Below are 24,339 nucleotides of genomic sequence, written 5' to 3'. Positions count from 1 at the left end.
AGTTATGCGACCGACCTGTTCAGGAAATTGATGACGGATCAAAGCTGGCTGAGCGCTACGAAGCGTAGCGTCGATGTAGATCAGCCGCAGTGCATGATCGGTTTGCCCGGCTTGCCGTCAATCTTCTTCTACTTTATCTTCTCGCCTTTTCAATCCAGCCACACTCTATTTCCAGCACGGGACAAGAACTGACGGTGATTATGAATTTTGAACGTGGCACGTGCCCACAAAGGGGTATGAGCCGTGAATCGGGTGTTTGTAGGAAACGCACAGATATCAACCACTACAAATCGAACTTTGTGCAGGAAGAATAGGATAGTGCGCAATTGAGTATGGTCAGATCAGATAAATTGAGGATTGCATTTAGGACATCAACATTCACAAAGGATAGCATACAACATTTTCTCCTTCCTCCTAATTTACTGCACAAAAATATTTATGTATTATTTAGCGCATATATTGAAAGGGGATTACACCGAAAGGGTATACATACATACATACATACATACATACATACATACATACATACATACATACATACGTACATACATACATACATACATACATACATACATACATACATACATACATACATACATACATACATACATACATACATACATACATACATACGTACATACATACATACATACATACATACATACATACATACATACATACATACATACGTACGTACGTACGTACGTACGTACGTACGTACGTACGTACATACATACATACATACATACATACATACATACATACATACATACATACATACATACATACATACATACATACATACATACATACATACATACATACATACATACATACATACATACATACATACATACATACATACATACATACATACATACATACACGCACGCACGCACGCACGCACGCACGCACGCACGCACGCACGCACGCACGCACGCACGCACGCACGCACGCACGCACGCACGCACGCACGCACGCACGCACGCACGCACGCACGCACGCACGCACGCACGCACGCACGCACGCACATACATACATACATACATACATACATACATACATACATACATACATACATACATACATACATACATACATACATACATACATACATGCATGCATGCATGCACCTGCGTTGATTAGGTTTGTTGCATTTGAAATAAGAAAGTTAGTTAATCGACTGTGACGTCATCAATATCATATTGATAGCAGAGAGCGTAGGCGCTCACTAGACATTCCTTACATTACTTGACATTTTCATTCGAATGCGTTGTTACTTCCTATTACTGGTTTTCTCCCACCAAAGGTCACGAATTCGAGTGCTTTATTTAACTCCACCTTAATTAACTGTGTCTTAATTAACACTACATGTCGTAGGTTCGAGTGCCTTAATTAACTTTATCTTAATGGACTGTGTCCGTAGGTAGTGGGTTTGACTCTCGACCTTCACGATGTCAATTGGAATCCAACTTGGAGCTATGGCCGGCTCATGTCTCCAAGTTGGGTCGTACGTTCGAGTGCCTTTATCAACTTCGCCTTAGTTAACACCATAAGTCGCTGGTTCGACTCGCACCAAAGGTGACGGGTTATACTCTCGACCATATCTTGGATCTTGGAGCCAACTTGGGGCTCCAAGTTGGCTTGCATTTTGGTGCCATAACGCCGCACAATGGAGGAGGTGGAGGAGGAAAACGTTTATTATGCTCTAAATTGATGTAATTTTCGCGGTCTTCAGACGGCTTCTTCCATCTTCTGATGGCGTCTTCCGTCTTCTTCAGACAGGGTCGGTTCCCCTAGTCCAGGGCTCCGCTGAGGACTGCTGTCCAGTGAGCGCGCCGGACCAATCCACGCTGGACCAAGAGCGATGTAAGGTTTTCGCCTTAAATATGATTTAGGTCATCAATCTTCTGCAACTACTAAAAGCTGCTAAATTTAAGTAAACTGAAGCCCCAACTTTACAACTCTAACTCAACAACGTAAGATCAATAAAATGTACCTATCGAGACACATAAAGTAGACAAAATTGATGTAATAGACTCCGCCCTCAATGAACGATAGCACTGATTTTTGAGCAGGACTTTTGCAATACCCTCGTAAACATCGTAGTAATTTTACTTAAGTCACAATCTAATATATCAAAACTATCCGCTTCAGATGTCCTACTAGTTTCAGTTTACAGAACTGCCTTATCTGTATGGTGTACAGTTAAAGATTTGTAAACAGTGTTTCAGCTCGTTCTTCTTAAGTTCAACGACCTTCGGCGGTGTTTATACAAAAAATTGAGGCCCTATTATATTTCTGCTGTGCGGGGATTTCACTCTGTGCGTACCCATATTTTGCGATATTTTATATGTGGTGATGTTCCCGAAAACTACGATGTTTAGTCTTTCGCGCACAGTGTAGCCTTTCTTTATTGACAAAAATCGGGTAGCGCCGAGCAGGCGCTGTCAATAAACTCCACGTCGTCACAGGCAGCTGATGCTGATGAGCAGAAGTGGCGCTGCTACCCGTCTTGCGTTTTCTTGCCTCCATCCTGTTATCCCAAAGGCTTTCTGGGATCCCATGGACTCTGGGCTAACTTTCTATTCAATTCAGTCCACTTTTTTTAGCATTTCAAAGCTGTGTGCATAATCTTACAGGATCTAACGGACCTGTATTCCCAAAATTCCAATGCGTGACATCACTTTCTTATGGGCCGGTGTTTGAGTGGCCGCCACTGTTGACAGTGACTGGCTCGACGAGATGATCACTGCTCTATGGCCAATCGTAGCAGTCACGATAAAGAATTTTGGAAAATACGGGGCCCAAACCTCTGTTCACTTTGGGCGTTATGCGGTTTGCCCAGCCTCGACACGGTGAACTACTTGGAATTGTGAAAGTTAGCCTGCCGATCTATACGTGAACTTGGTATATTTCTCTCTTCGCCGACTTCTCAATGCGACCCCGTTTGCGATCCGGCATCGGGATTCGGCATCGTCGCGGAGTGGCGCAGATGTCTACTCTGAAGATTGCGATCGGCACAAGCTGTAGAACTGTCGAAGCAATTGGACGATCCTGTCGTGGAGGACGCGCTTGGCATTGACGCCGTAGATGAAGTCGTTGTGGTTGAACGGGCCCGACCCGACACGCTCGTCGACAACGACGCTGGAGACGCGGGAACGTATCAGGTCGATGTCCTGCGGCCTGGAGAGCGTGTCCCCGTGTCCCCAGAATATGGCGACGGGAGTGCGGATGTTCTCCAAGGGATAGCAAGGGGGCACGGTCTGCGAGTAAGGAGAGAGGGAATGCCCTTTCATGAAATGTTAACCCTGCCCCGTGTAAGTGCGTACATGCTACTCAGCATAGGGAATGAGAAGAAAGGGAAGGATAGAGGGATTTTTTGTGCGTTTACCTACGTGAGAAATTATACTAATTGTTTGTCTTGTAACATAACTTCCGGGCTAAATTAAATTTTTTTCTTTTTACCTACAAACATACTGCTGCCTAATGAAAAGGTCAATCAAGTCGGTGCGCACAGGTCTTAGCATAGTAGCTTGTTGGAACAAAGAACGAACGCAGTTTACACAAAGCGAACAATCACTCACATTGTTTAGAATAATCCATCGTCATAAATCTTAACTATGTGCAGGCACTCGACAATGAAGACCTTTACATGCATGCCCTCCTCTGCTAATGAACTGTCAAACAGAAAACACACAACTACACAAGAATGCTCACACGAAGAAAGAAACAACTAAGAGTACTAGTTCATATATATAAAGACATGAATGAACAGAACAAACGGTCGGAGACACTCAAGCGTAAAGAACGAAGCGATCACAGAACGACGACTCGCTCAGCGATAGTTTTCAACAATCGAGAAGGAAACAGAAAAATGTAGCAGGAAGTTGGCACGCGTACTCGCACCCACAGCGTAGATTTCAAGGCATGCTCGAAAATTCTTGTCGAGTCTCGTAAGAAAACGCGCAGAAGGAAAAATTTTAACCAATTTTAAGAAAACTACAGGAAAGCTGTGAAACAAGTAATATGACTGATGCTTACCTGACCATAAAGTCGCTTGTTCTTCGCTGCGCCGTAGTCGTACTTGCAGAAACGACCGGTCTTGACGAGCTGCACAACGGAAGTGAACGAGAGAGAGAGATATGACCATGTGATTTCTGAACAAAGCTAGGTTACCGCAGAAACTGAGGCCGCTGATTACCTTAGTGACAATGACAGTATTCACAAACAGGTTTGCGAGTATATATATATATATATATATATATATATATATATATATATATATATATATATATATATATATATATATATATATATATATATTAAATGAGTGTTCGACCTCCAGAGCAGCCAGCAAAGGCTGTATAATCTTGCCTGAGCGAAGTGCAGAAGGTTCTTCCACGACGTTCCAGCGGGTACCTGGCGCAGGTAGACGTGAAAGCGGCTCTGCGAAGTAGGATCGAAATAGTGATCTCTGGTAATTCATGACTGGAATGCGCGCAAAATATCCAAGTTTGTACGTCTTTTCTACGTCTCCTTGTTTTTCGAAGTGTGTTCTGTATTCCGTTTTTGGCGAAAGGTGACAGATTGTGATCGTAGGAGCAAAACCTCCCATTTGCATTGTTTTTTTTTTTTTCATGTGTATGCGAAAACACACGCTGAACACGCTGAAGTTTGTGTACTGCGCGGTTAGCGGCGCGGTACAGACGTCAAGTGACCGCTCGGTTGCGGCGTTATTTAACCTGTGTTTCGCTGTCATTTCTACTTGTTTATTAATTTACTCATTCATTTATTGAGTTACTTGCTCATTAATTAATCAGTTTATTTATTCATAAAGAAATATAGTAAAAGAGGTACTGTCTACCTCTATCTCCCCAGACCAACTCACGTATAAAAGAACGGAATTCATTGATTGGACACAGGTGATGGTTCTACCAGTATACGAGGAATATGCCATAAAAATAGGGCTGTAGTAGTAAAAGAAATAAAGAAAAAAAGAAAAGAAATACCACAAATTATTCTTCTTTAAATAAAGAAAGGATTATTAAAGAATTATTAACAGCTTACATATCTGACAAGATGGATATGTTCTAAGGCTTGGGTATGACGCCTATACGACGCTCTGCACAACACAGCCTCGCACACAAGCACTTGGGCTTAGGCGGCCTGATCATAACTTTGAAAAAAAAAAAAAAAAAAAAAAAACGTGCTACGGGAAATGATAACCTTCAAACTTCGATACATTAATGCATAACCACACAGTAAAGGAACAAAGGTTCATCATTTTGCCGTCCTAGCTTCTCCATCGTCAATTGACACTTACCTTATTGACCATGACGGACGGTCCGAAGAGGATGTTCCACATAGTCTCGCAGAAAGACACTGACTCCTCCGCGCGGCAGAGTCTGTCCGCGATCTGCTTCCACACGGGTCCGTACTCGCCTATCTCGCCCATTTTAAGCACCGTGCTCCGCACCTTCGTTCCATCCCATGCGTCACACGAATCGCACAGTTAGAGCTTCCAGGTTTGTACCTGACAAAAGCACGATCTGGTTATGAGGCAGCGGGGGACTCTGGATTAATTTCTCCACCTGGACTGCATGGAAAGGTGAACATTGCATCGAAATTTTGGTCAGCGTTAAAGGTATAATTTCAAATAGTGTAGATATGCAGCTGCCTCCGTACAAAATTCTCCGTTTAAAATACGAAGGGGCACGTCACAAAAGTGTATGAAAGGAAAAGGACTCTTCTCATAACAAAAATGAAAAAAAAAGAAATGTCGTCAATATCGCTCGCTGCAAGTGACGCATGACTCCGAACGCCCGGCTTCCCGGCATGACCTCCGAGATTACGGGGCGCCCGCGGCAGCCTGCGGCACGTTAAATAACTTATTAGTTAAATAACTAATAAGCACCTTCATACAGCGTCCCTCATGACACACTGCCGTTACAAGACAGTATTTCTCATATCAATATAACATCTACATAGAGAGATGCCTATCTGTATCGCGGTAGTGAAAGGGGTAAAAAAACACGCCCTCATTTTTTTTATCCTCTCTGTTAGTCACACTTTCCTCCAATCACCCAACCTCCTCTTACATATCCGTACATTTTTCATACTGGCTTCGTCATGGCTTTTAGATACCTCTCATTCATGGGCCTCTGTATTTGCCTCAGCGATATTTCATTCAAACAAGAACGGTTTCGCCCCCCCCCCCCAACTCGCAATCGAGACCTGTTCTCTTGGCTCGTCGTTCCTGCGAGATTATAACCTTCAACCAAGCGACCCAACTACGAGTATATAGTGCTGAAAATACTCACCACTGGCTTTTCGGACATCGATAACAACAGCTGCTTTGCAATCAAAATCGAGTGAACCGGTGTGGTTACCGGAGCCAGCGCCACGAAAAGGGCCACCTGCGGGATAGTGTTATGTCGCGTCAAACCAGTTTGGAGCAAGAGCGTCCCCTTTGTGGTACTTCCAACACCCACAAGGACGATCCTGAGCACGTGCATAAAGTTCGCGCTGTGTTTTAAATATGTTATTTATTTACGTCGTTCGTGTAAATACTCGAAATGAAACCTAATTGCGCGCCACGGTGTTGTGCTATGGGCGAAGCGTTCCAGTGGCACAGTCCCGCAGTTTATTAACATCCCCTTTAAAACGAGGCGGAGGCAAAGAGTAACCTAGCCTGCTTGATATAATCAGGTTTTTTTGCATATATCGCTATCTAGCCTCTTGCTTATCTGATCTCGATCTTAACTTTCTTATTTAAAACCGCTATCGTGTACCATTATACGCTTTCAATGACTCCGATTCTATCAATCTCTTCTCTGTCTTCTTCCATCAATACGGGATCACTGTGGACGGGGATGAAAGACGATATTTTATAGCCAATAACTCCGCTCCTGCTAGACGCATTCAAACCTTTTTTTTTTACAAAATAATACTAAAATAGTGCCGTTATTGACAAATACGTTTCGCGACTATGTTGAAAATTCTTGCAGGGCCCCTTTAATTACATGAAGACATCGGTGCTGGGCTTGGTTAGTGCGATCGTCAGGGGCTGACTTTGAATTACGACGAAAATTTACCTCGCCTATATAAATACACGGCAAAGGAGAAATAGTTTTTTTCTCGGCATTCATTGAACCAAATCCTATAATCTCGGTCGCATCTAAATGAAAATGTTAAAACGCACCTGCGGTTCGAGCAGATATTGTTCCCGCCCTCAAATGAAAAATAAGAAAAAGATTCGTGAAAACCGAAAAAGAAAGAAGCAACAAGTTGACCACACTGTAACCAAACAATAATACCTATATCAGAGTTTTGTCTGAGTTGCACTTATTGGAACATCTGAAGCGGATAAACTCGATGTATTATAGAACAATGCTCTAAAGCATCACAATTTTTTTAGTTGAGCTTGAGCGATACCTTCGTGAACGCTGTCGCAAATTCATGCAAGTTATAAACACATATCAAATTTGGCCAATTTACACTGTTTAAAAGATGCAGTTTACGGAACGGCGATATCCGTTTTTGGTGCGGAGTTACAAATTTCTAAGCTTCGCGCTTCGCTTTTTTTCTATTTTTGAAGCACCACAAATTTACTGACACTTTTGTACAACATTTGGAGCCCTAGATCAATATTACAATTCCTGCTGTCGCTAGAATTTTTTTTCTCTGAAACGCAACAACAACAAAAAAGTCCAAATCAGTTCAGCGGTGTGTAAGGAGAGTAGTAAGTCTAATAGTAAATCGTATTTGAATAGTAAGTCGGTGGTTGGCACCAAGAAAAAAAGTTTCCTCTTAATTACAGCAACAGCAGGATTTATCAGAACTGGTTCATTGTTAGGCTAGGCGGACAATCGTCGGGTGGCGTGACCTTGTCGTTGTAGGCGGGCGCCGCCGACAGTAGCCCGAACATGACGAGCGTCCCCTGGGAGTGGCCGACGTAGCCGAGCCTGGATTTCCCGGTCTCCCGGAGGATGTAGTCGATCGTGGCGGGAACGTCGTATTCGATCATCTGCTGGAACCTGAGTGCAAGCGCGCACGGGTTCAACCACGCGGGAAAAGATTGGGAACGTAATGCAAATTCCAAAGCAGGAAGAATAGGTGTGAAAGAAAGGGCAGCTGGGGTTTCTCGTGAAGGGAGTCGCGAACCGAAAGATGATTCGAACTAACCACAATTACATTTTGGCTTGTTTAAGCAAGATATATTGGTTATATAATTAGGGTCGGCGTTTTCGGTTGCAATATTTCAGTCGGCGTGCTTTATTAAGTGCTTCTAACAAAAAATATTTTGGTTTTTTGTTTTTTTGGCGTCAATGTCCCTCGATTGAAAGCTAGCGGTGGATTGTTTTAATGTGTGTTTTCTAGTACATACGCGCATACTTTTCTTTTTCTGTGTGTGTTTTTTCCATGGGGGCATTAGCTTCAATAATATTAGTGGTATTTCTAGTTGGGTTCATGTGCGATTCCTGGCCTTCGCTTTTTCATTGGCGCGAAGAACTGCAGTAATCAAAGAAGCAAGCATAATGGGCTTTAGGTGGCGCCGTACGGAAGGATTTTCAACAGTTGTACGTACTGTTCATGAAGTACAGTAAATATGCTTCAGATATGGTGAACGTATCACCCCGAATATTGACGGGATCACAGTGACAAGTTTGTTTAGACGTTCTTTGGTCACGACGAATATTAAGGGGAACGATTGCAACGCCTCGCGCAACCATGATCGAAAGAATTGTAGATAATCTGTAATGCCTAATTGCTCAGACGGGAAGACCGGGTAATTCATAACCTGTTTGGAAACGGTGAAAAATTGACATTTAGGCCTTCAGTTGATTGGTAGGCAAGCTATACTGGTAATTTGCTTCAATGGCTTGTGGTTTCACAGAAGAAGAGAAAACTTATGTGCATGGTTCTGGCACTAGTGCTCTGCGTAATAAATGCTATTTCACCAGCTAACCGACAACGTTGAATACACGGCGGTTTCGTTTCATTTGCTGCGTACTGCACCTAACCTAAGGCCAACTCACGAGAAGTTCCAGAAGCTGGCGTCTCTGTCGGGGTCGATGTTGATGTGCTTGCGGGAAAGCGTGCTTCCGCGAAGGTTGGCGAGCCAGACGTCGTAGCCGGCGTCGGCCAGTATGTACCCTGCAGTCACGTGACCATCAAGATACTCACTGTCTATGTAATTTGCATGTTAACTGTTGTAGCAGAGGCCCACAGTTCTAGCATTAGTTTTTGTGAAACACCGAGACAAAAACGCGAACAGCAGCGCTTGCTGGATATGTTTTTCGTTGCGTATTTTACGTTCGAGAAGTTTATTAGTGTTTGCAGTGGTTCGCAATTAGCGAAGAGTCTTGTCTACCGTATCTTGTGTATTGCATGCGTCTCTGAGAGGAGCAGTCGCACAAAATGTCACTTGGAATTAAATCAGTGTTTGCACTAGTTCGAGTTATCTTGTCTGAAGCTTCTTGCATTTCATATGTCCAATTAAAGGATGCGCCACAAATATCGTCACAAGGGTTGTTCGGAATATTTTCGCTGAGAATAAAAGAAATATCTCAGTAAATCTTTTGTATGACATATACACGATATATTAGGAATATAACACAAATCATTTTATTCTATGTTTCCGCTCTTGGCCTCGATGAAGGCCACTAAACGTTCTGGGTACGCTTGAGTCGTGGTTCACAAAGTATACCCAGGAGAACCTATTTTCCATGCTCGCTCCAGCGATGCTTTCAGGGCCACCACACTGGTGTTCTGAAGGGCGCGGGCCTCCTTTTCAAGAATAGCCCGCGCACAGAGAAGTCTATTGGGTTTAGTTCACGTTAGCTCGCCGGCCACTCTTCAGCTGGAAGTAAGTAGGGCCCGAGAGCGCGGCACCGCAGCTGTGGTGTTAATTCGCTCTTTCATTGTTGTGCTGGGGCACCGCCCTGCTGCAAAGTCCAAGACTACTCGTCGAAGTGTGACAGAGATGAGGGCAGCGAACCAGGCTCTAGAATAGCCCATCTTTAAAGCACGCGTGAGTGCCGATTTTTGCGCGTCTTTTCACATGCGCACAAGGAATGGTGCCAGTGGTGGTTACCTCGGCGAAAACCATGACAGACCGGACACCGCCACGGGAATTCCTAAAGCTTGTCCGACTGGCTACATTAACAAGCTAAGACGTCGGAACAAGTACACGAGAATTCTGAGTGTTGTGACGGGCCACTAACACGAAAGCTTTCTCGTCGGTGGAGACGTTCCCCCTTCGCGGCCCGTGCCAACGGCAGCTGGCATGTTCCCCATCATACCTTTCTCAGCAATTCTGTCAGTCCAATGTCTTCTTCGGAACTTCTCTGGAACATCTTGAGGTCCCTTCGCAAGGCTCTTTTGTTGCAACCGACACATTAATCTCCAAGGCCAGCCTTCTGATGCTTCTCCGTGACTGGTATCGGATTCTCTTTCTCACAATTTTATTAAAGTGGGGAGCAGCTGCAGAGACAGAATGACTAGTGTGGGTTGCGTCCTCAAGTGTACCGCGTTTGAGAGCCCATTGGACAATCTTGGGGTGAATTCTTAGAATTTCGGCGACATCGGAAGGAGCGTCTGGCCCCTCTTTATGACAAGATTGCGGGTCGATGTGACCTAGGACGTGCCATTTTCCGAAAAATAAACAAATAAACACGGTCGAAATGCAGAAGAAAGATTGAAAAAAATGTTTCACGAAACTATGTGGAGAAATGTAAAAAAAAAAAAAATAAGTGGTACAATTATCGCTCAAAGTGTGTGAAAGTAATCTGGCGCATCCTGTATACGAAACGACGCAAAACAAGATGCTGAAAAAGCTGCAAAGGGGACTTTTTCTGTCTGATCGATAAACCAAATGTCCGAAGAGGTTGGTTCCGGATCGTGTATAGGCCAAAGAGAGGACTTAAATACAGCTGGGTATCCTTAAACAACTTACGGCATAGTGCAGTGACACAACGGCACGACGACGACGGCACAACGACGGTGCTTGGCTGACTGGCATCGAAAACATCGAAGAGCTGTTCCCGTAAGGGGAACGTTGTCAACAGCCGCGTCGAATTCATTCCGACAATGGTATGTTTTGAACGGCGTCGCTTGCTCGCTTTCACCGACCATTGAAACCGAAGGCAATAATAATAATAATAATAATAATAATAATAATAATAATAATAATAATAATAATAATAATAATAATGCCTTTGTGTCAGATGTGGGGTACACGACACTGGAGGCCGGCAGTAAAAGCTGTCATAAATGACAGTTTGGCAAAGCCGCAGGCCCCCATGTACTTGACAGCAGTACAGTAGCATTGCCTGATATCGGAAAAAAGAAACAAACGCAACACGCAGTGCAATACACAATACGCCCTGATAAATTATTTCCATGTTCCGGAAATGGATAGAAACAAAATTATCGTTATAATTAGCTTAATTGGCTCCTTTGCGGGAGTTCGTGGAATGAATTGTCTTTGTCTTCAATGGTAACCGCCGCGTGTTACTGCAATATCTCCCCTGTTATTCTTTTTTCAAACTCTACTGTGTTTTAGCTTTCCCTTGAGAAACATTCAAATTGTGCACTGCTCATGACGGTCAAACTCTTCGCCAGGACATGATTAGTTTGCGCAGTAAAATTTCCCACGGAGGCAAGGCATTTCGTAATGTTTTCACCGGAGTTCTTCAATCGTGCCAGTTTTGAAATTCCGCTTCGAGATTGGCCTGCTACCTTTCTAGGGTGAGGTACGTGACTCCGTGGGCTCGCGAGCGTGCTTTTGGGTCAAGGGAACGCCAACACGGTAGCAGAGACAAATCAAGGGGCATTCATTGCAGCTTCTATAAAATCGGCACACCTAGCTAGCGCATACGAGTGAACGGGAAGGCGTCCGCGGGACGGTCTCACGGAGTGCCCCGTCGACCGCTAGCGCACCCAGTTACCACAGAAAAAAAAAAAGAAGAAAAACTGCGCTAGCTTCTCGTGCGCCCCTGTATCCCAGCCGTCAGATTACATCAGCAGCGGAACGCGCGCGCCATCTCTCGTACTACGGCGCAACTACCGACTACCGCCGTCGCATCTGCCCCGCGGGGAAGTCGGATTCCAGGAGAGGCAAAAGCCATGTGAGGAAGGAGGAAGACATCACCAGGGGACGGCAGAATGTCGAGCCTCCCCACAACTGACCCCCCACCAGTGGGCGACAAGATGAAAGTTGTTACCTGTCGTCTGCTTGCTTAGCACAGTTCACAGTGCGTACTTAATAGGGTACTGAACGGCAACATTATTGTTCTGTTTTTCTGTGCCAGTTTAACGAAATCAGTTTGTTCTGTTGTAAAGCCTAACTGCCGGTAAATGGCATAACATTATTTTGCTCGAATTGTTTGGTGCTCCCTAGCTGCACGAAAACAACTCAAGAAAGGTACGTGTTTTGTTCTTCTCGTCGTAATTAGTTACAGATGAATCACAATGTGGGAACCACACCTCAAAAGCAGTACGTCGGAGTCAGCAGATCATTTCCCTCGCACCTAATTGAGTTTACATACCAGTGTGATCGTAAGCAACCGGCCAACTAGAAGGCGATTCGTTTCCGCGATTATCGAGCTTTTCCACCATTGGAGGACCATTCCGCGGTCGCCTGTATCAGGCACTCACGGGCGTATTACCAACGTGCGTGCCACCCGACTGTCACACGTTGAAAACCGCACGAACGTCGCAGCCATTCTTAAACTGACAGCAGGCCTCGCGTGCATTACAAATGAGGTAATGTGGTTGAAACACTGGTACGACTGTGCATGGATGCGCCCACCTAAACATGAAAACAATTTTTTTTCTCGGTTTCGTTCCAGAGGGAGAAGGCATCGTAAGATTCTGGTTCAGTTCCGGTTGGAGGTTCTGGTTCAATACTCTGGCGCTTAGCTCTGATGTTATTGCGCTCGGGAAAGGGGCTCGTTATAAATAATTTTACTGTCTTTAAATGACGCGACCGTCAGTATGCCCGAACGCTGTTCGCCCATGGTCCCGGTTTTCCTTCTACACCCCCCCCCCCCCCCCCCCCCGCCACCAAAGAAAAGAAAATGTTGTCTATGGACAGTTCCACAACATGGAAGAGCTTTGGTTTCCGCACCAAAATACAAAACACTTCACAGGTGCACCGTACCGAGGCTCTGGTCTGCGTAGTTGGCCACCCACGTGATCGCCGAGCCGAATAGCCCGTGCATGAGCAGCATGGGGGCTTTGCTGGCGCCATCGCAGCCAGGTGTGGTCGAGCCTGTACTGGTCTTTGTAGCCTCTTCGATATCCACTCTGCCGCGTGGTATCCTGTACAGGCCGAGTACGTAGCCGTCGTGGGTCACCACCTGGTGGGACTCGACGGGGTAGCCCCGGGCCTCAATCAGTTCTTCCTGCGCAAAAGCGTAACCAACGAAGGTTGGTCGAAAGTTTACTTTAAATTAAATGGATGGCTGCTTCGTAAATATTGGATTGCGTATGAGAAGCAGACAGAAATGCAGCAGACACCGCGGTGTGCCTGTGTTTTTCTGTGTTTCTGTGCCCTTGCTCCTCTTAGTGATCCCTGCTTGTATTGTTCTGTCATCAATTATATGCGCCATTTATGGCACCATAGTATTAACACAGCACATCGAAGAAGCAATGTGAGAAATTAGGCAAAACGTCGTACTGCGTACAAGGTGCCAAAGAATTAACTGCACAATTTTGGGTAATAAATTTATTATAATTATGCGTTAGCATTCTTATGGTACTTCACGCACTTTTCGGGGGGTTATCTATCTATGCATGTTTGTTTGTATCTAACCCACCGTGGTGGCTTAGCGCCTATGTTGTAGTGCTGCTAAGCACGAGGTGGCGGGATCGAAGCCCTGCCGCGGCGGCCGCATTTCGATGGAAGTGTCTCAAAACGGTAAAGGGCATTCCTTATGCGCTTCCCGCAAGGCAACGCCTTCATCAGCGCCAGCCCAGACGGCGACGCAGCCCTGGCGCTGCCTGTTGACGGGTCAACAAAGAAGCTCCAAGACCAACGGATTCTGTAGACGCGGTAACAACCATGAAGGCCAGGCTTCCCAGCTCACTGCAAGCTCACCTTCGTGTATTGGAAGCCTACCAACTGATGCAAGGGGCCAACGACGAGGACTTCCCTAGGAACTGCGTCGACTTCAGGTTCCCAACTTACCACGCGGTTGCCTCGTACGCAGTGGGTGGTCGTGCTACATTGCAGGCGGACTCCGGCGAAACGGTGCGACGTCATGGGCGGGATTTTGCCAACGGTTGGAAAGTTATGATTGGCCGAGACACAGTCATCAGATTCCCTGGTCTAGTCACCTAAGGAAGACGTCTTTTTTTTTACAAAACCGACACCTTTGGTGCAATGAGTGTGTTCTGACGTGTGCTGACTTGTGCAAGCTCAGACATGTAGTGAACTCAGACATTTAAAGTGCTCCTACATAGAGTTGGGTCCCATATATGGAGTGAGTGTAAAAAAAAAATCATGAGCCATTGCACTCTGTGAAGGCGGTAGACCAGCGAAATAGTGTAGCAGACTACAAAGAGGTGACACAGAGTTTATCTACACAAGTTCTATTAGGTCACACAGAATTTCGAACAAAGGTACGGACACATTTATTGTCTTCATGGGTGCTCATTGTGACGAAAGGTAAGCACACACATTTATTTTTATACATTCGTGTTCATTCGTGTTATAAATTCGTTATACACATTCGTGTTTTCATTTCGCAATATACTGAGACAAAGAATTTGAGACCGAAATCACCGCACCGACTGGCAGTGGTGCGGCCCTAAATCTAATAGAAATCGAAATTGCCGAAAGGCGAAATATTGAAATGCAGACCCTAAATCGAAGTTCCGCTTCCAGCAGTCACTAGAACTTAACTTTCTCTCTCCAATGCAACAAATTTCATTAAAATCGGTCCACCTCAGAAAAGCGCTCCTGCCTTTTATATGTATTTGAATAGGCCGCGTCGGAGTTGGGCCCGAGCTAAAGGGCTTCTGGATTGTGCGACAGGCTTTGAACGGTGCAGCGCGAACCATCGCGTTATTGTGTGAATTTTCTCACTTTATTCTTTTTTGTTTGTTTCTTCTCTTACCTTTTATTTAATTTAACTGCTTTCCCCAAAACAGGATAGCCAGCTGGTACTTACTCTGGCTAACCTCCTTGTCTCTCATTCCTTCCCCCCTCTCTCTCTCTCTCTCTCTCTCTCTGTCTCTTTTGGAAACTGTCAACATAAAAAGGGTCTCACAATGCTTTTCTCGGCGTCAGCGTCCTTGGGCAGCAAGCGAGCGAGGGCGCCCCCTGCCCGCCAAGAGGGAAGCGTGCCGCCGACCAGAAACACGAGCACGGCATTCCTGCACGAGCGCAACACACATCCATCACTGCAACCTGGCTGTACGAGCCAGTTCAGGCATACGCTAACGAGAAATGCTAGTAGGCGTGTACGTTGCCTTTCTTTTATTGGCTCGAGCAGTTAAAGACAATGCACAGTTGATGCAGCGCAGATCGGCCTGTGGGGATACTTAGAAGGGGTGGACGCTACTTGTGCGACAAATAGTAATTCTCAGGTGGCGAAAGAAATATGTTCAGTAATTTACTTTTCTAAACATTCTCTTTAAGGTACACGCTCTAATTGCATAAGCGAAGCCGAACATACTGAAGTGACGCCTGTCTAGCAAGATTTAACGTTAGTGCCACCTTTGTGCGCACTCTGTTCTCGCCGCTCTTGCGTTGAAGCGATAAACCCCACGGAAATCACTTCGCTCGCTGCTGCTGCCGCTCTTGCTCACATCGGCGTTTTGACAGCGACTGCCCGCGCTTATCGAGTGGGATCTGTTCATGCTTGCTTGTGCGCGCTGACACCATGCTTGTTAATTCAATTAAGCGAATGTTTCGAAGTTTATACGGCCGATAAAACTACAATCCTTACTTCGCATAGCTGTCTGCTAATTTGCTACCGCAATCCATGCTTCGGCTTTCGGGCAAAACTGCGACTTTTTCTGAAGCTCCAACTTGGACAAGAGAACAAATAAACGTATAAATAAATCGTTTCCGCGCAACTGTCACCAAAGTAGCTTTTGTGTTATTCAAGGGACGCTAAACAGAAAAAGAAGTTAAGCTGCATTACTAAATCACCCTTCTTCAATAGCAAAAAAAAAAAGCTATTCTTACCGTGAGAGGCTTGATGAGATACAAGAGAAGCAAAAACGAAATGGGTGCCAACATCGCCTTGAAGTATTCTCATCAGCTCGCGCTGAAGTCATGAATATTGACGGCATCTCTTCGAGCCTAGTTAAATTCTTATCGGACTGCATCTCATTATAAAAGAGCCGGAGACTGAGCTCAGCAAGCTTCAGGGAGTCAACTTTCAGGGAGTCACAACAGACCAGTACGAAAGTATTCTTTGATTTCTGTGACGTCACGATGATGCACCAGCGATGGGGTGTAACGGAACTGTGACCTTCGTTGTAGGTTTTAATACTAATCAACCTATTACCGCAAAAATAAGGAAAATAATTGTGAGAAATTATCTTATAAGTCTACATTTTAGATTAAGTGTTCCTGGTACATAGCCCCTTCAAGTACAATGAACCTGAAGTCGGTTAAGGAATTGCTCATAAATGGTAACTGCTTTTCTGCGTTTCACATCAACTTGAGCAGGGATCTCGATTTCGGCCCAATTGTAAAAGTTTTCCTCTAAGCTTTTCAAGGCCGTCGAAGACTTACGCATAGCAGCGGTGAAAGACCAACGGCCAACCTCCTCGCGGGAACAGCCCGACACATCTCTTGTTAAGGTTCTCAAAGAGCACGATTCCTGCCATATACTATTAGAATGCGCTGTCTATGCCTCTTCTAGCGCACGGGTCCGGGCAAGCTCTCCTGGCGACTGGGCAAGCATTGCTCGGAGCCAACGATCATCAGTCTTCCCACCTGCAGTTTGAGCTCGGACATTGCGCGAGGCATCGATGCGATGTTGACCCTGGGAGAGAAGGCACATAAAGGCGCCTCTCGGCCAGAGGAGCGAAAACGAGGTCAGGGTCACCTGCTCTGAGTAGACGCCTTATGCGCGCGGTACGATGACTGATAACGTTATTTCACCATTCTGTGTTTTCAGGCGAGCACCGAAAGTTCCGCTATTATTAAGTAGAGGATATGGTTCTAGTATATAAGGAAAAGGAGTTGGCACATTTGCACAATGATGCCCCTTATTATCGCACGGCTGGTGTGCCATCTATGAAACTAGTATTTAAGCAATTCACTACGCCTACTGTGTAGAAAATGCCTCGAGGCTATCTCTTTAAAACTTATCTTCTCAGGTAGTAGGTTAAACTTAAAAAATTTTCGGCACACCAGTGGTTTGTGCTGTTATATCAGACGATGAATACTAGTATGGGGAAAGGTCGTTGGCGAACTTGTCACGGAAGTCTGTTATCATCGAACGTATAGTGTATCATCTATGAAGCTAAATGTAAATATTCCTTCGTACTCACTGCGTAGAAAATGCGTCGGGACTATCTATTAAAAATTTATCATCCCAGACAGTGAAGCAGGCTTTAGAGGGCTTCCAGAACGCCAGTAGGTCCGCTGTTATAAATTAAACTATAAGGTTCCAGCACAGGGAAAGGCTGCTGGCGGCCTTGCACAAAAGCCAATTAACTTTGCACGTCAAGTGTATCATCTCTGAAAGAAAATGTAAATCTTCCGTTACTCTCACTGCGTAGGAAATGCCTCGGGATTATCATTTTCATGTTTATCGGCTCAACGAGCAACTGGAACATCTTTTAGAGCCATCTTGCACATCTCGCGCAGTCCACTGATACAAAGTTAGCGTTTCTCTTTGTAAGACCAATCATTTTGAAGCGATACTTTCTTTGCCTACGATTCCATGGTTGCTCCGGGTTGGTCGTTCTGTCGCTGGTCGGGTTCTCGTAGAGTAGATTCGCGCGTCCGGGGGACAGGATTCGAAGCCCGGCCACCCGCGCATCAACCCACTGCTCTAGCCATTAGGCCACAACCGCTTTTAACGCGAGAACGTTGAGGACCCCGTTTCGCAGAAAATCCGATGTCGGCGTCGGCGTCCGGCCCCGGCGTCCCCGAGAACGCAAATTCCCGCATATATTAATACGCTCGTACGCTGGTACGCTCGTACTCGTTATCGAAACTCGGAAGAATGACGCACTTCTGATGACAGGCCTGTTTGCTTCTGCTGTGGACGCGTTGAACACAATTCCCGCCATTGTCGCAGTTCTTGAAACTCGCAGCCTTGGCCGAACTTTCGAAATACCAGGCGCCCGCCTGGTAGTCCCCACCCGCTGGCACACATCGAAGAAAGACACTGTTCCAACATCTCTGCCCGTATAACCAAACCGCTCCCCTTCGCCACGCTTACGTCTTTCCTGCTCGCCTGTGCCCTGTCGCTCGCCGTCTGCTTCTTACTCCCGTCGATACTTGGAAAACTAACGGGCGCAGCTCCGAGAAGTGAGCCTGCCATGACGACCCGACCCGAAATTCCTCTGCTTAAGTTACCTGGCCATCACAACCTGATCAACGTGGACGTGGACGGTATACCTGTAATAGCACTGACTGACACAGGAGCAGACATATCGGCTATGAACTCGAACCTCCGTACGCGCCTAGAGAAAGTCCTAACTCCTGCCCGGCTCGCTGTCGTCCACGTGGCCGACGGTGGAATTCCAGCTGTCACTGAGATGTGTTCCGCCCGTGCCACTGCGGCCGGACGCCGTACTTCTGTTTTACGTCTTGGAGCTGTGGATCCGCACGAAATTGTCTTATGCCTTGATTTTCTGTCGGCAAATTCTGCCGTTATTGACTGCTATGCGGCTGTTGTCCAACTCGCCCTACCGCATGCCATTGATCCTCCTGATCCTATGCCTAGTCGACTATGTTCCACCGATTACGTTCGCCTGCCTCACCGAGCCGTGATCTATGTTGCTGTTTCACCCGATACACCTGTTGCCGACGGCGATTACATCGAGTTGCCCAACGCCCCTGTCCTGTCGCGGAACGTCGCATTCCCCCACACGGTCATCCGTATAAGAGACAATGCCACATGTCTTCCTGTGGTGAATATCGGCCTATGCCCTCAAGTGCTACCTCAGGGCATATGTCTTGCAACCTTGGCTCCGACTTGCGACTACCACATTTCTGCACAAACTAGTGATACTGCGTCGCCTACATCTGTTGGTTCGGACCCTACAACCCAAGTATTAGAACCTTTCACGACAATGATCGCTCCATACCTTCCGACCCACCATGCGGACGCACTTCGTTGCCTTCTGGCCTCGTACCGGGACATTTTCGATCTCGATGACCGGCCATTGGGTCAAACGTCCGTTATGAAACATCGGATACACAACGGCGACGATAGCCCGAGTTACCGACGGCCCTACCGAGCCTCCCGTACTCGTAGAGTACCAAGTCATACGGAAGGAAGTCGACAAGATGCTTGCCCGAGATACCATTGAGCCTTCTCGTGGCCCTTGGGCTTCCGCGGTCATGCTCGCCAGAATGAAGGGCGACAGCTGTCGCTTGTGTCGACTATCGTCATCTCAACAAAGTTAGAAAAAAGGACGTGTTTCTGCTGCCGTGGATAGGTGATGCCCTCGATTGTGTATATGGTGCAAAATATTGTTCTTCGATAGGCTTTCGCACCGGGTACAGGCGGTTTATAGTTTACGACATGGACCGTGAGAAGACCGCTTTTATTGCACCTGAGTGCTTTTGTCAGTTTGACGTGTTGCCGTTCTGGTTATGTAATGTCCCAGCTACATTTGAACGTATGATGGACACTCTCCTTCACGGGTTTCAGGGGTCAATCTGCCTGTGCTACGTCGATGACGTTATTGCATTCTCACTACTGCCACGCACCTCGATCGCCTTTCGACATTTTTTTTATATTTTCGGCAAGGCTGCGCATCCGCTCAATTAATCAAAATGTCACTTCGGCTGCCGGTAACTTACTGTGCTCGGACACCTTGTCGATTCTTCTGGCGACCGCATCGAACCCGGGAACCCGGAAATTTCCCCGTGCTGACTTATGCCAACGACGTTCGAAGGCTTGTGTGCCTCTGCTCATACTTCCGTCGGTTTGTACGCAATTTCGCTAACGTTGCACGTCCTCTCACAGAACTTCTCAAGAAAGACGCAGTTTTACTGCGTTTGCTGAGCTTAGCGTGCGGCTCACTTCACCACCACTTCTCGCCCATTCTAATGTGACCGCACCAACGGAAGTTCGCACCGATGCCAGCGGTCATGAAATCGGCGCTGTTTTCGCTCGGCGCTAGCAAGATTGCGACCATGTTATTGCGTACGCTAGCCGTCTTCTATCCCAAGCAGAGCGCAATTACTCTATTGCTAAACGCGAGTGGCTTGCCCTCGTTTGGGTAGTAGGTAAATTTCGCCCCTACTTGTACGGCCGGCCATTCACAATTATCACCGACCATCATGCCATATGCTGGCGTTCATCCCAAAGGGTCCTACCGGACGTCTCGCTCGGCGGGCTCTACGACTCCAGGAGTACTCATACACTGTTGTGCACACGATGTTCCTACCGCACCTCACCTCAGAGTCTCTAGGATCTATCGCATCGCTTCTTTCGGCCCGGTATTTACCTTTCCGTCTGCCGTTACGCCGCTTCCTGTGAACAATGCCAGCGCCACAAGAAACCAGCTGTACTCTCAGTTGGCCGCCTTCAACCCCTTGATATACCATCTGAGTCATGCTTTAGGGTTGGTCTTGACCTCCTTGGCCCTTTCCTGCTGTCTGTCTGCGGCAATAAGTGGATACAGGACTCGGTACGTGACTCGGTACCGAATACAAGACTCGGTACGTGATCACTCGCGTTTTCACAACCAGCCGTGCAGCCGATGTCGCCAACTTCTCCTCGAAGACGTTATATTTCACCACGGCGCTTCTCGACAGCTCCTCACAGACTGGGACCGCTATTTCATATCAAAGTTTGTTCAGGACATCTTGCACTCCTGCGCTACACATCACAAGCTGATAATGGCGTACCACCATCAGACCAACGGCCTCACAGAACTATCAAAGACATGCTTGCTATGTATGTTTCTCTCCACCATCATGACTGGGACGTCGCTCTGCCCTTCGTACCATTTGCCTACAATTCCTCCCGACATGACTCTTAGGGTTTTTGTCCGTTTTATCTCTTGGACGAAAAGCAAAAAATCGCGGGCTGCCATTTGACACGCTGCTTCTCGCCGTTCTTTACAAATCGCCAGAATACCCCGTGACGCCATCTTCAAAGCTGTAGAGGCACGCCAGATTACCTACGTGTGCATGCCTTATCGCTTTGCAGGAAAAGCAACGACGCTTCTATAATGCCCGCCACCGTGATGCCCACTTCAACCCTGGTGATATGGTTGGACACCGTCACGGCGAGTTCCCTTTACGATAACCTGATTTCGCCTTACTCTGGCCCGCACCGTGTCTTGACCCAAATGACCGACGTCACATATGAAATCACGCCTCTCGATTACACCATGTCTAGACCTTCCACCAATGTCGCCCACGTCAACTGCCTTAAGAAATACCACTCAGACGATCGCCACCGGGGGTCATGTTACCAAGCACACCCAGAGACGAAGCCGAGTACAGTACAGAAGACGACGACGGTCGCTGATGTCACGCGTACTGTCTTCCACCTTGTGTGCCAGTGAATGCTTTGTAAATGCCCTGTAAATATACTTAAGCCTCTCTTCTCTCCGTAAGAATATGTATATGCTACGCCTTGCCATATGACATGCGGTATATGCAGATTATATTGCCACACCATTCTAACATGAAAGTTGCTCATACTTTGTCTTACATTCTTGACCAAGATCAAAACGCCAACAAGGTGAATGCAGGAGCCAACGTTTCGACAAGTGGACTTGTCTTCTTCGAGGTGACAAACGCTTTCCTCGCCACGGTATATATAGGTGGGGTTCTTCTAAAGGGCAGAGGGTGTGAGGCGGGAGGTTGCGGAAACGAAGGAAGTTGTGTTAGCGTGTTGAATTGAGAGTAAAGGAACGCTGTGCACAAGGTCAAAGCGGGGGTCACTTCCCCCCCCCCCCCTTTGAGAAGCTTGAGAATGACAGCCCACAAACAAACGTCACGAAACAAAAAACCAGCAGCGCACGTCTTTTATGTTAAATCTTACACAAAAACCTGAAAGTTATGTAATCTTTTTGGCGCGGCTGTGCACTACCTCTGGGATCGGCCCACGCAAGAGGCCGCGTTTCTACCGGAAAGCTCGCCTTTGTGTTTAGCGTCCGCCGCCAGTGTTTACCGGTAAACATTACGGTTACATACGCTGCAGTTGTCTGGAAGCGTGAGAAGCGACCAAGGACCTTCGAATGCTATCTCGTTTCACTTTGAGAGGCAAAGCTTAGACGTCCTCCTTCTTTCTTTCTTAAATTTATTGCATTTACTCAATTCACACAGAAATCCAATATACAAATTCCATACTAATACGCCAGAAGTAAAGACATACATAGAAAAAAAAAGAAAGAAAGGAAGAAAAAGGGAATGGTGATACTTTGGGGCAATCACTGTTCTATTTGCTTGAAACCTAGCTGAGACAATTGAAGACGTTTTTATACACTCTTGGAGATGCTACATTTTTTTTGTATATGCTTCAAAGACCTTTAAAAGATGACTTACCCATAGGTAGCTGTGGCATTAGATATTTACCATTCGATAATGACGGTGGCATGCTATTTGACATGATAAATGTTTCTGAGCCTACATAGTATTTGGATGTTAATAATGGCCGATTGCGGTCATGCCGATCCGGATGTGAGGCCAATAAGGAGTTACTTTCGCGAGTCTCTAAGCAGAATGGTTCAAGTGCGTGAGCTGCAAGAACCGGAACCAGGCTGGCTTCCGATGTAAGAAGGGCTGATGCGCACATCAGAGTTTTGATTGTTTCTCACCTCAGCTCTTGTTGGGCTTGTATGACTTAATAATTAGGCCACAACCGCACATACACATTCCTCGTGCCAACACCAACTAGCTCTTTGCGATGATTGCCCCGCGTTTATGATTATGATTCCCATACTGTGGCACATACCAACTACGGGGGATCGCCTAAAAAGTGTGTCCGCGTGTTGATTACGATGATGATTTCCATATTGTGGCACATAACCACAATGAGGGATTGGACAAGAGCAGGGCGGGGCATATCGCGCCAATGCTAACAAGCTTTTTGAGATGATTGCCGCGTTTTGATGATGATTATGATTTATACCTGTGGCCAGTCTTGGCCAGTCTTGTACAGAAAAAGAGTAATCGATTATGAGTACAATTGCTTCTTTCATAAATATAGTTTATTATGGTTACCAGTTAGGGACCCACTAATGTAATTGAGCAATTACTAAAACAGTAATTAATTGCTTTACTGCATAAATGCAGGAAATACCCGCCGTGGTTCTTCAGTGGCTATGGTGTTGGGCTGCTGAGCACGAGGTCGCGGGATAGAATCCCGGCCAAGGCGGGCACATTTCGATGGGTGCGAAAACACCCGTGTGCTTAGATTTAGGTGCACGTTAAAGAACCCCAGGGGTCGCAATTTCTGGAGTCCTCCACTACGGCGTGCCTCATAATCAGAAAGTGGTTTTGGCACGTAAAATCCCATAGTTTAATTTAATTTTAATACAGGAAATAACGCGAGATGGCGTGGCTTTTTCAACGCGCCTTCTGCAGCCCTTCACACGTTATCTTCACTAAGAATGGTTGCTCAAATTTTTTTAGGTCTAGTGCAGCGTGCACGACGGAGAGCAGGGGCCAGCGGAGCCCTAAACTCAGGGCAGCCGACCATTTCGAGAACGGGCGAACGAAGCAGCGGGTGAAGACCTCTGGGGTGGCACAAGGACGAAGACTCCCCTGAAGAATCCACCCCAGCCGCAGAAAAACACAATTACTAGAGCTCAATAAAGTTTTCACTCACTCGCTCACACACTCACTCGATAATATTACCCCGGTTTCTTGCGAACACGTGTGCAGGAACACTGAAAACTTGCTCAATGTGCGCGCCGAAGGTTTCATATTAAAGTGGCGCTGGCACCATAATTTCGTGTCCCGCTTTTTGAGGTAGCTGTCAACTCTATAATTACGGTGCGAAGCCGCAATTACCCGATAGCGCCACTATAATGATTACAGCACTTTTGTGTGCGGCCCGTCCAAACACGCGCCAAGTGTGAAACGCTGAGGTGGTGGTCACGTGCTCTCGCGAACAACTCAAGAGCGCCCCAGTAAGCCGCAAGTACGGTGGTTGAAGGCCACGC

The 24,339-nt window shown here is 46.4% G+C and overlaps 1 protein-coding gene and 1 long non-coding RNA gene across 2 annotated transcripts in view; one reads left to right on the top strand and one right to left on the bottom strand.

Annotated features, from left to right (window-relative positions):
* The window catches only part of LOC140214049 (uncharacterized), a 32,761-nt gene extending 8,750 nt beyond the window's left edge, over positions 1-24,011 (top strand). The window contains exons 2-4 of the long non-coding RNA XR_011890966.1: positions 1,782-1,869; positions 16,890-17,064; positions 23,807-24,011. This is a non-coding gene — a long non-coding RNA (uncharacterized lncRNA). The remainder of the gene's footprint in view (positions 1-1,781; positions 1,870-16,889; positions 17,065-23,806) is intronic.
* Positions 2,316-16,816, bottom strand: LOC126539516 (gastric triacylglycerol lipase-like). The gene is made up of 9 exons (XM_072285523.1): positions 16,791-16,816; positions 15,282-15,387; positions 13,169-13,412; positions 9,042-9,192; positions 7,870-8,039; positions 5,537-5,599; positions 5,327-5,445; positions 4,045-4,113; positions 2,316-3,266 (listed from the first exon to the last, which is right to left on the bottom strand). The coding sequence occupies exons 1-9, from the start codon at positions 16,814-16,816 to the stop codon at positions 3,000-3,002; spliced, it is 1,215 nt and encodes a 404-aa protein (XP_072141624.1). The 3' UTR covers positions 2,316-2,999.
* Positions 24,012-24,339: the final 328 nt, after the last annotated feature.

Source organism: Dermacentor andersoni, chromosome 11 (genome assembly GCF_023375885.2).
Source record: "Dermacentor andersoni chromosome 11, qqDerAnde1_hic_scaffold, whole genome shotgun sequence".
Classification (NCBI taxonomy): domain Eukaryota; kingdom Metazoa; phylum Arthropoda; class Arachnida; order Ixodida; family Ixodidae; genus Dermacentor; species Dermacentor andersoni.
The sequence above is the reverse complement of the archived record's forward strand: the minus strand, read 5'-3'. Positions and strand labels throughout refer to the sequence as shown.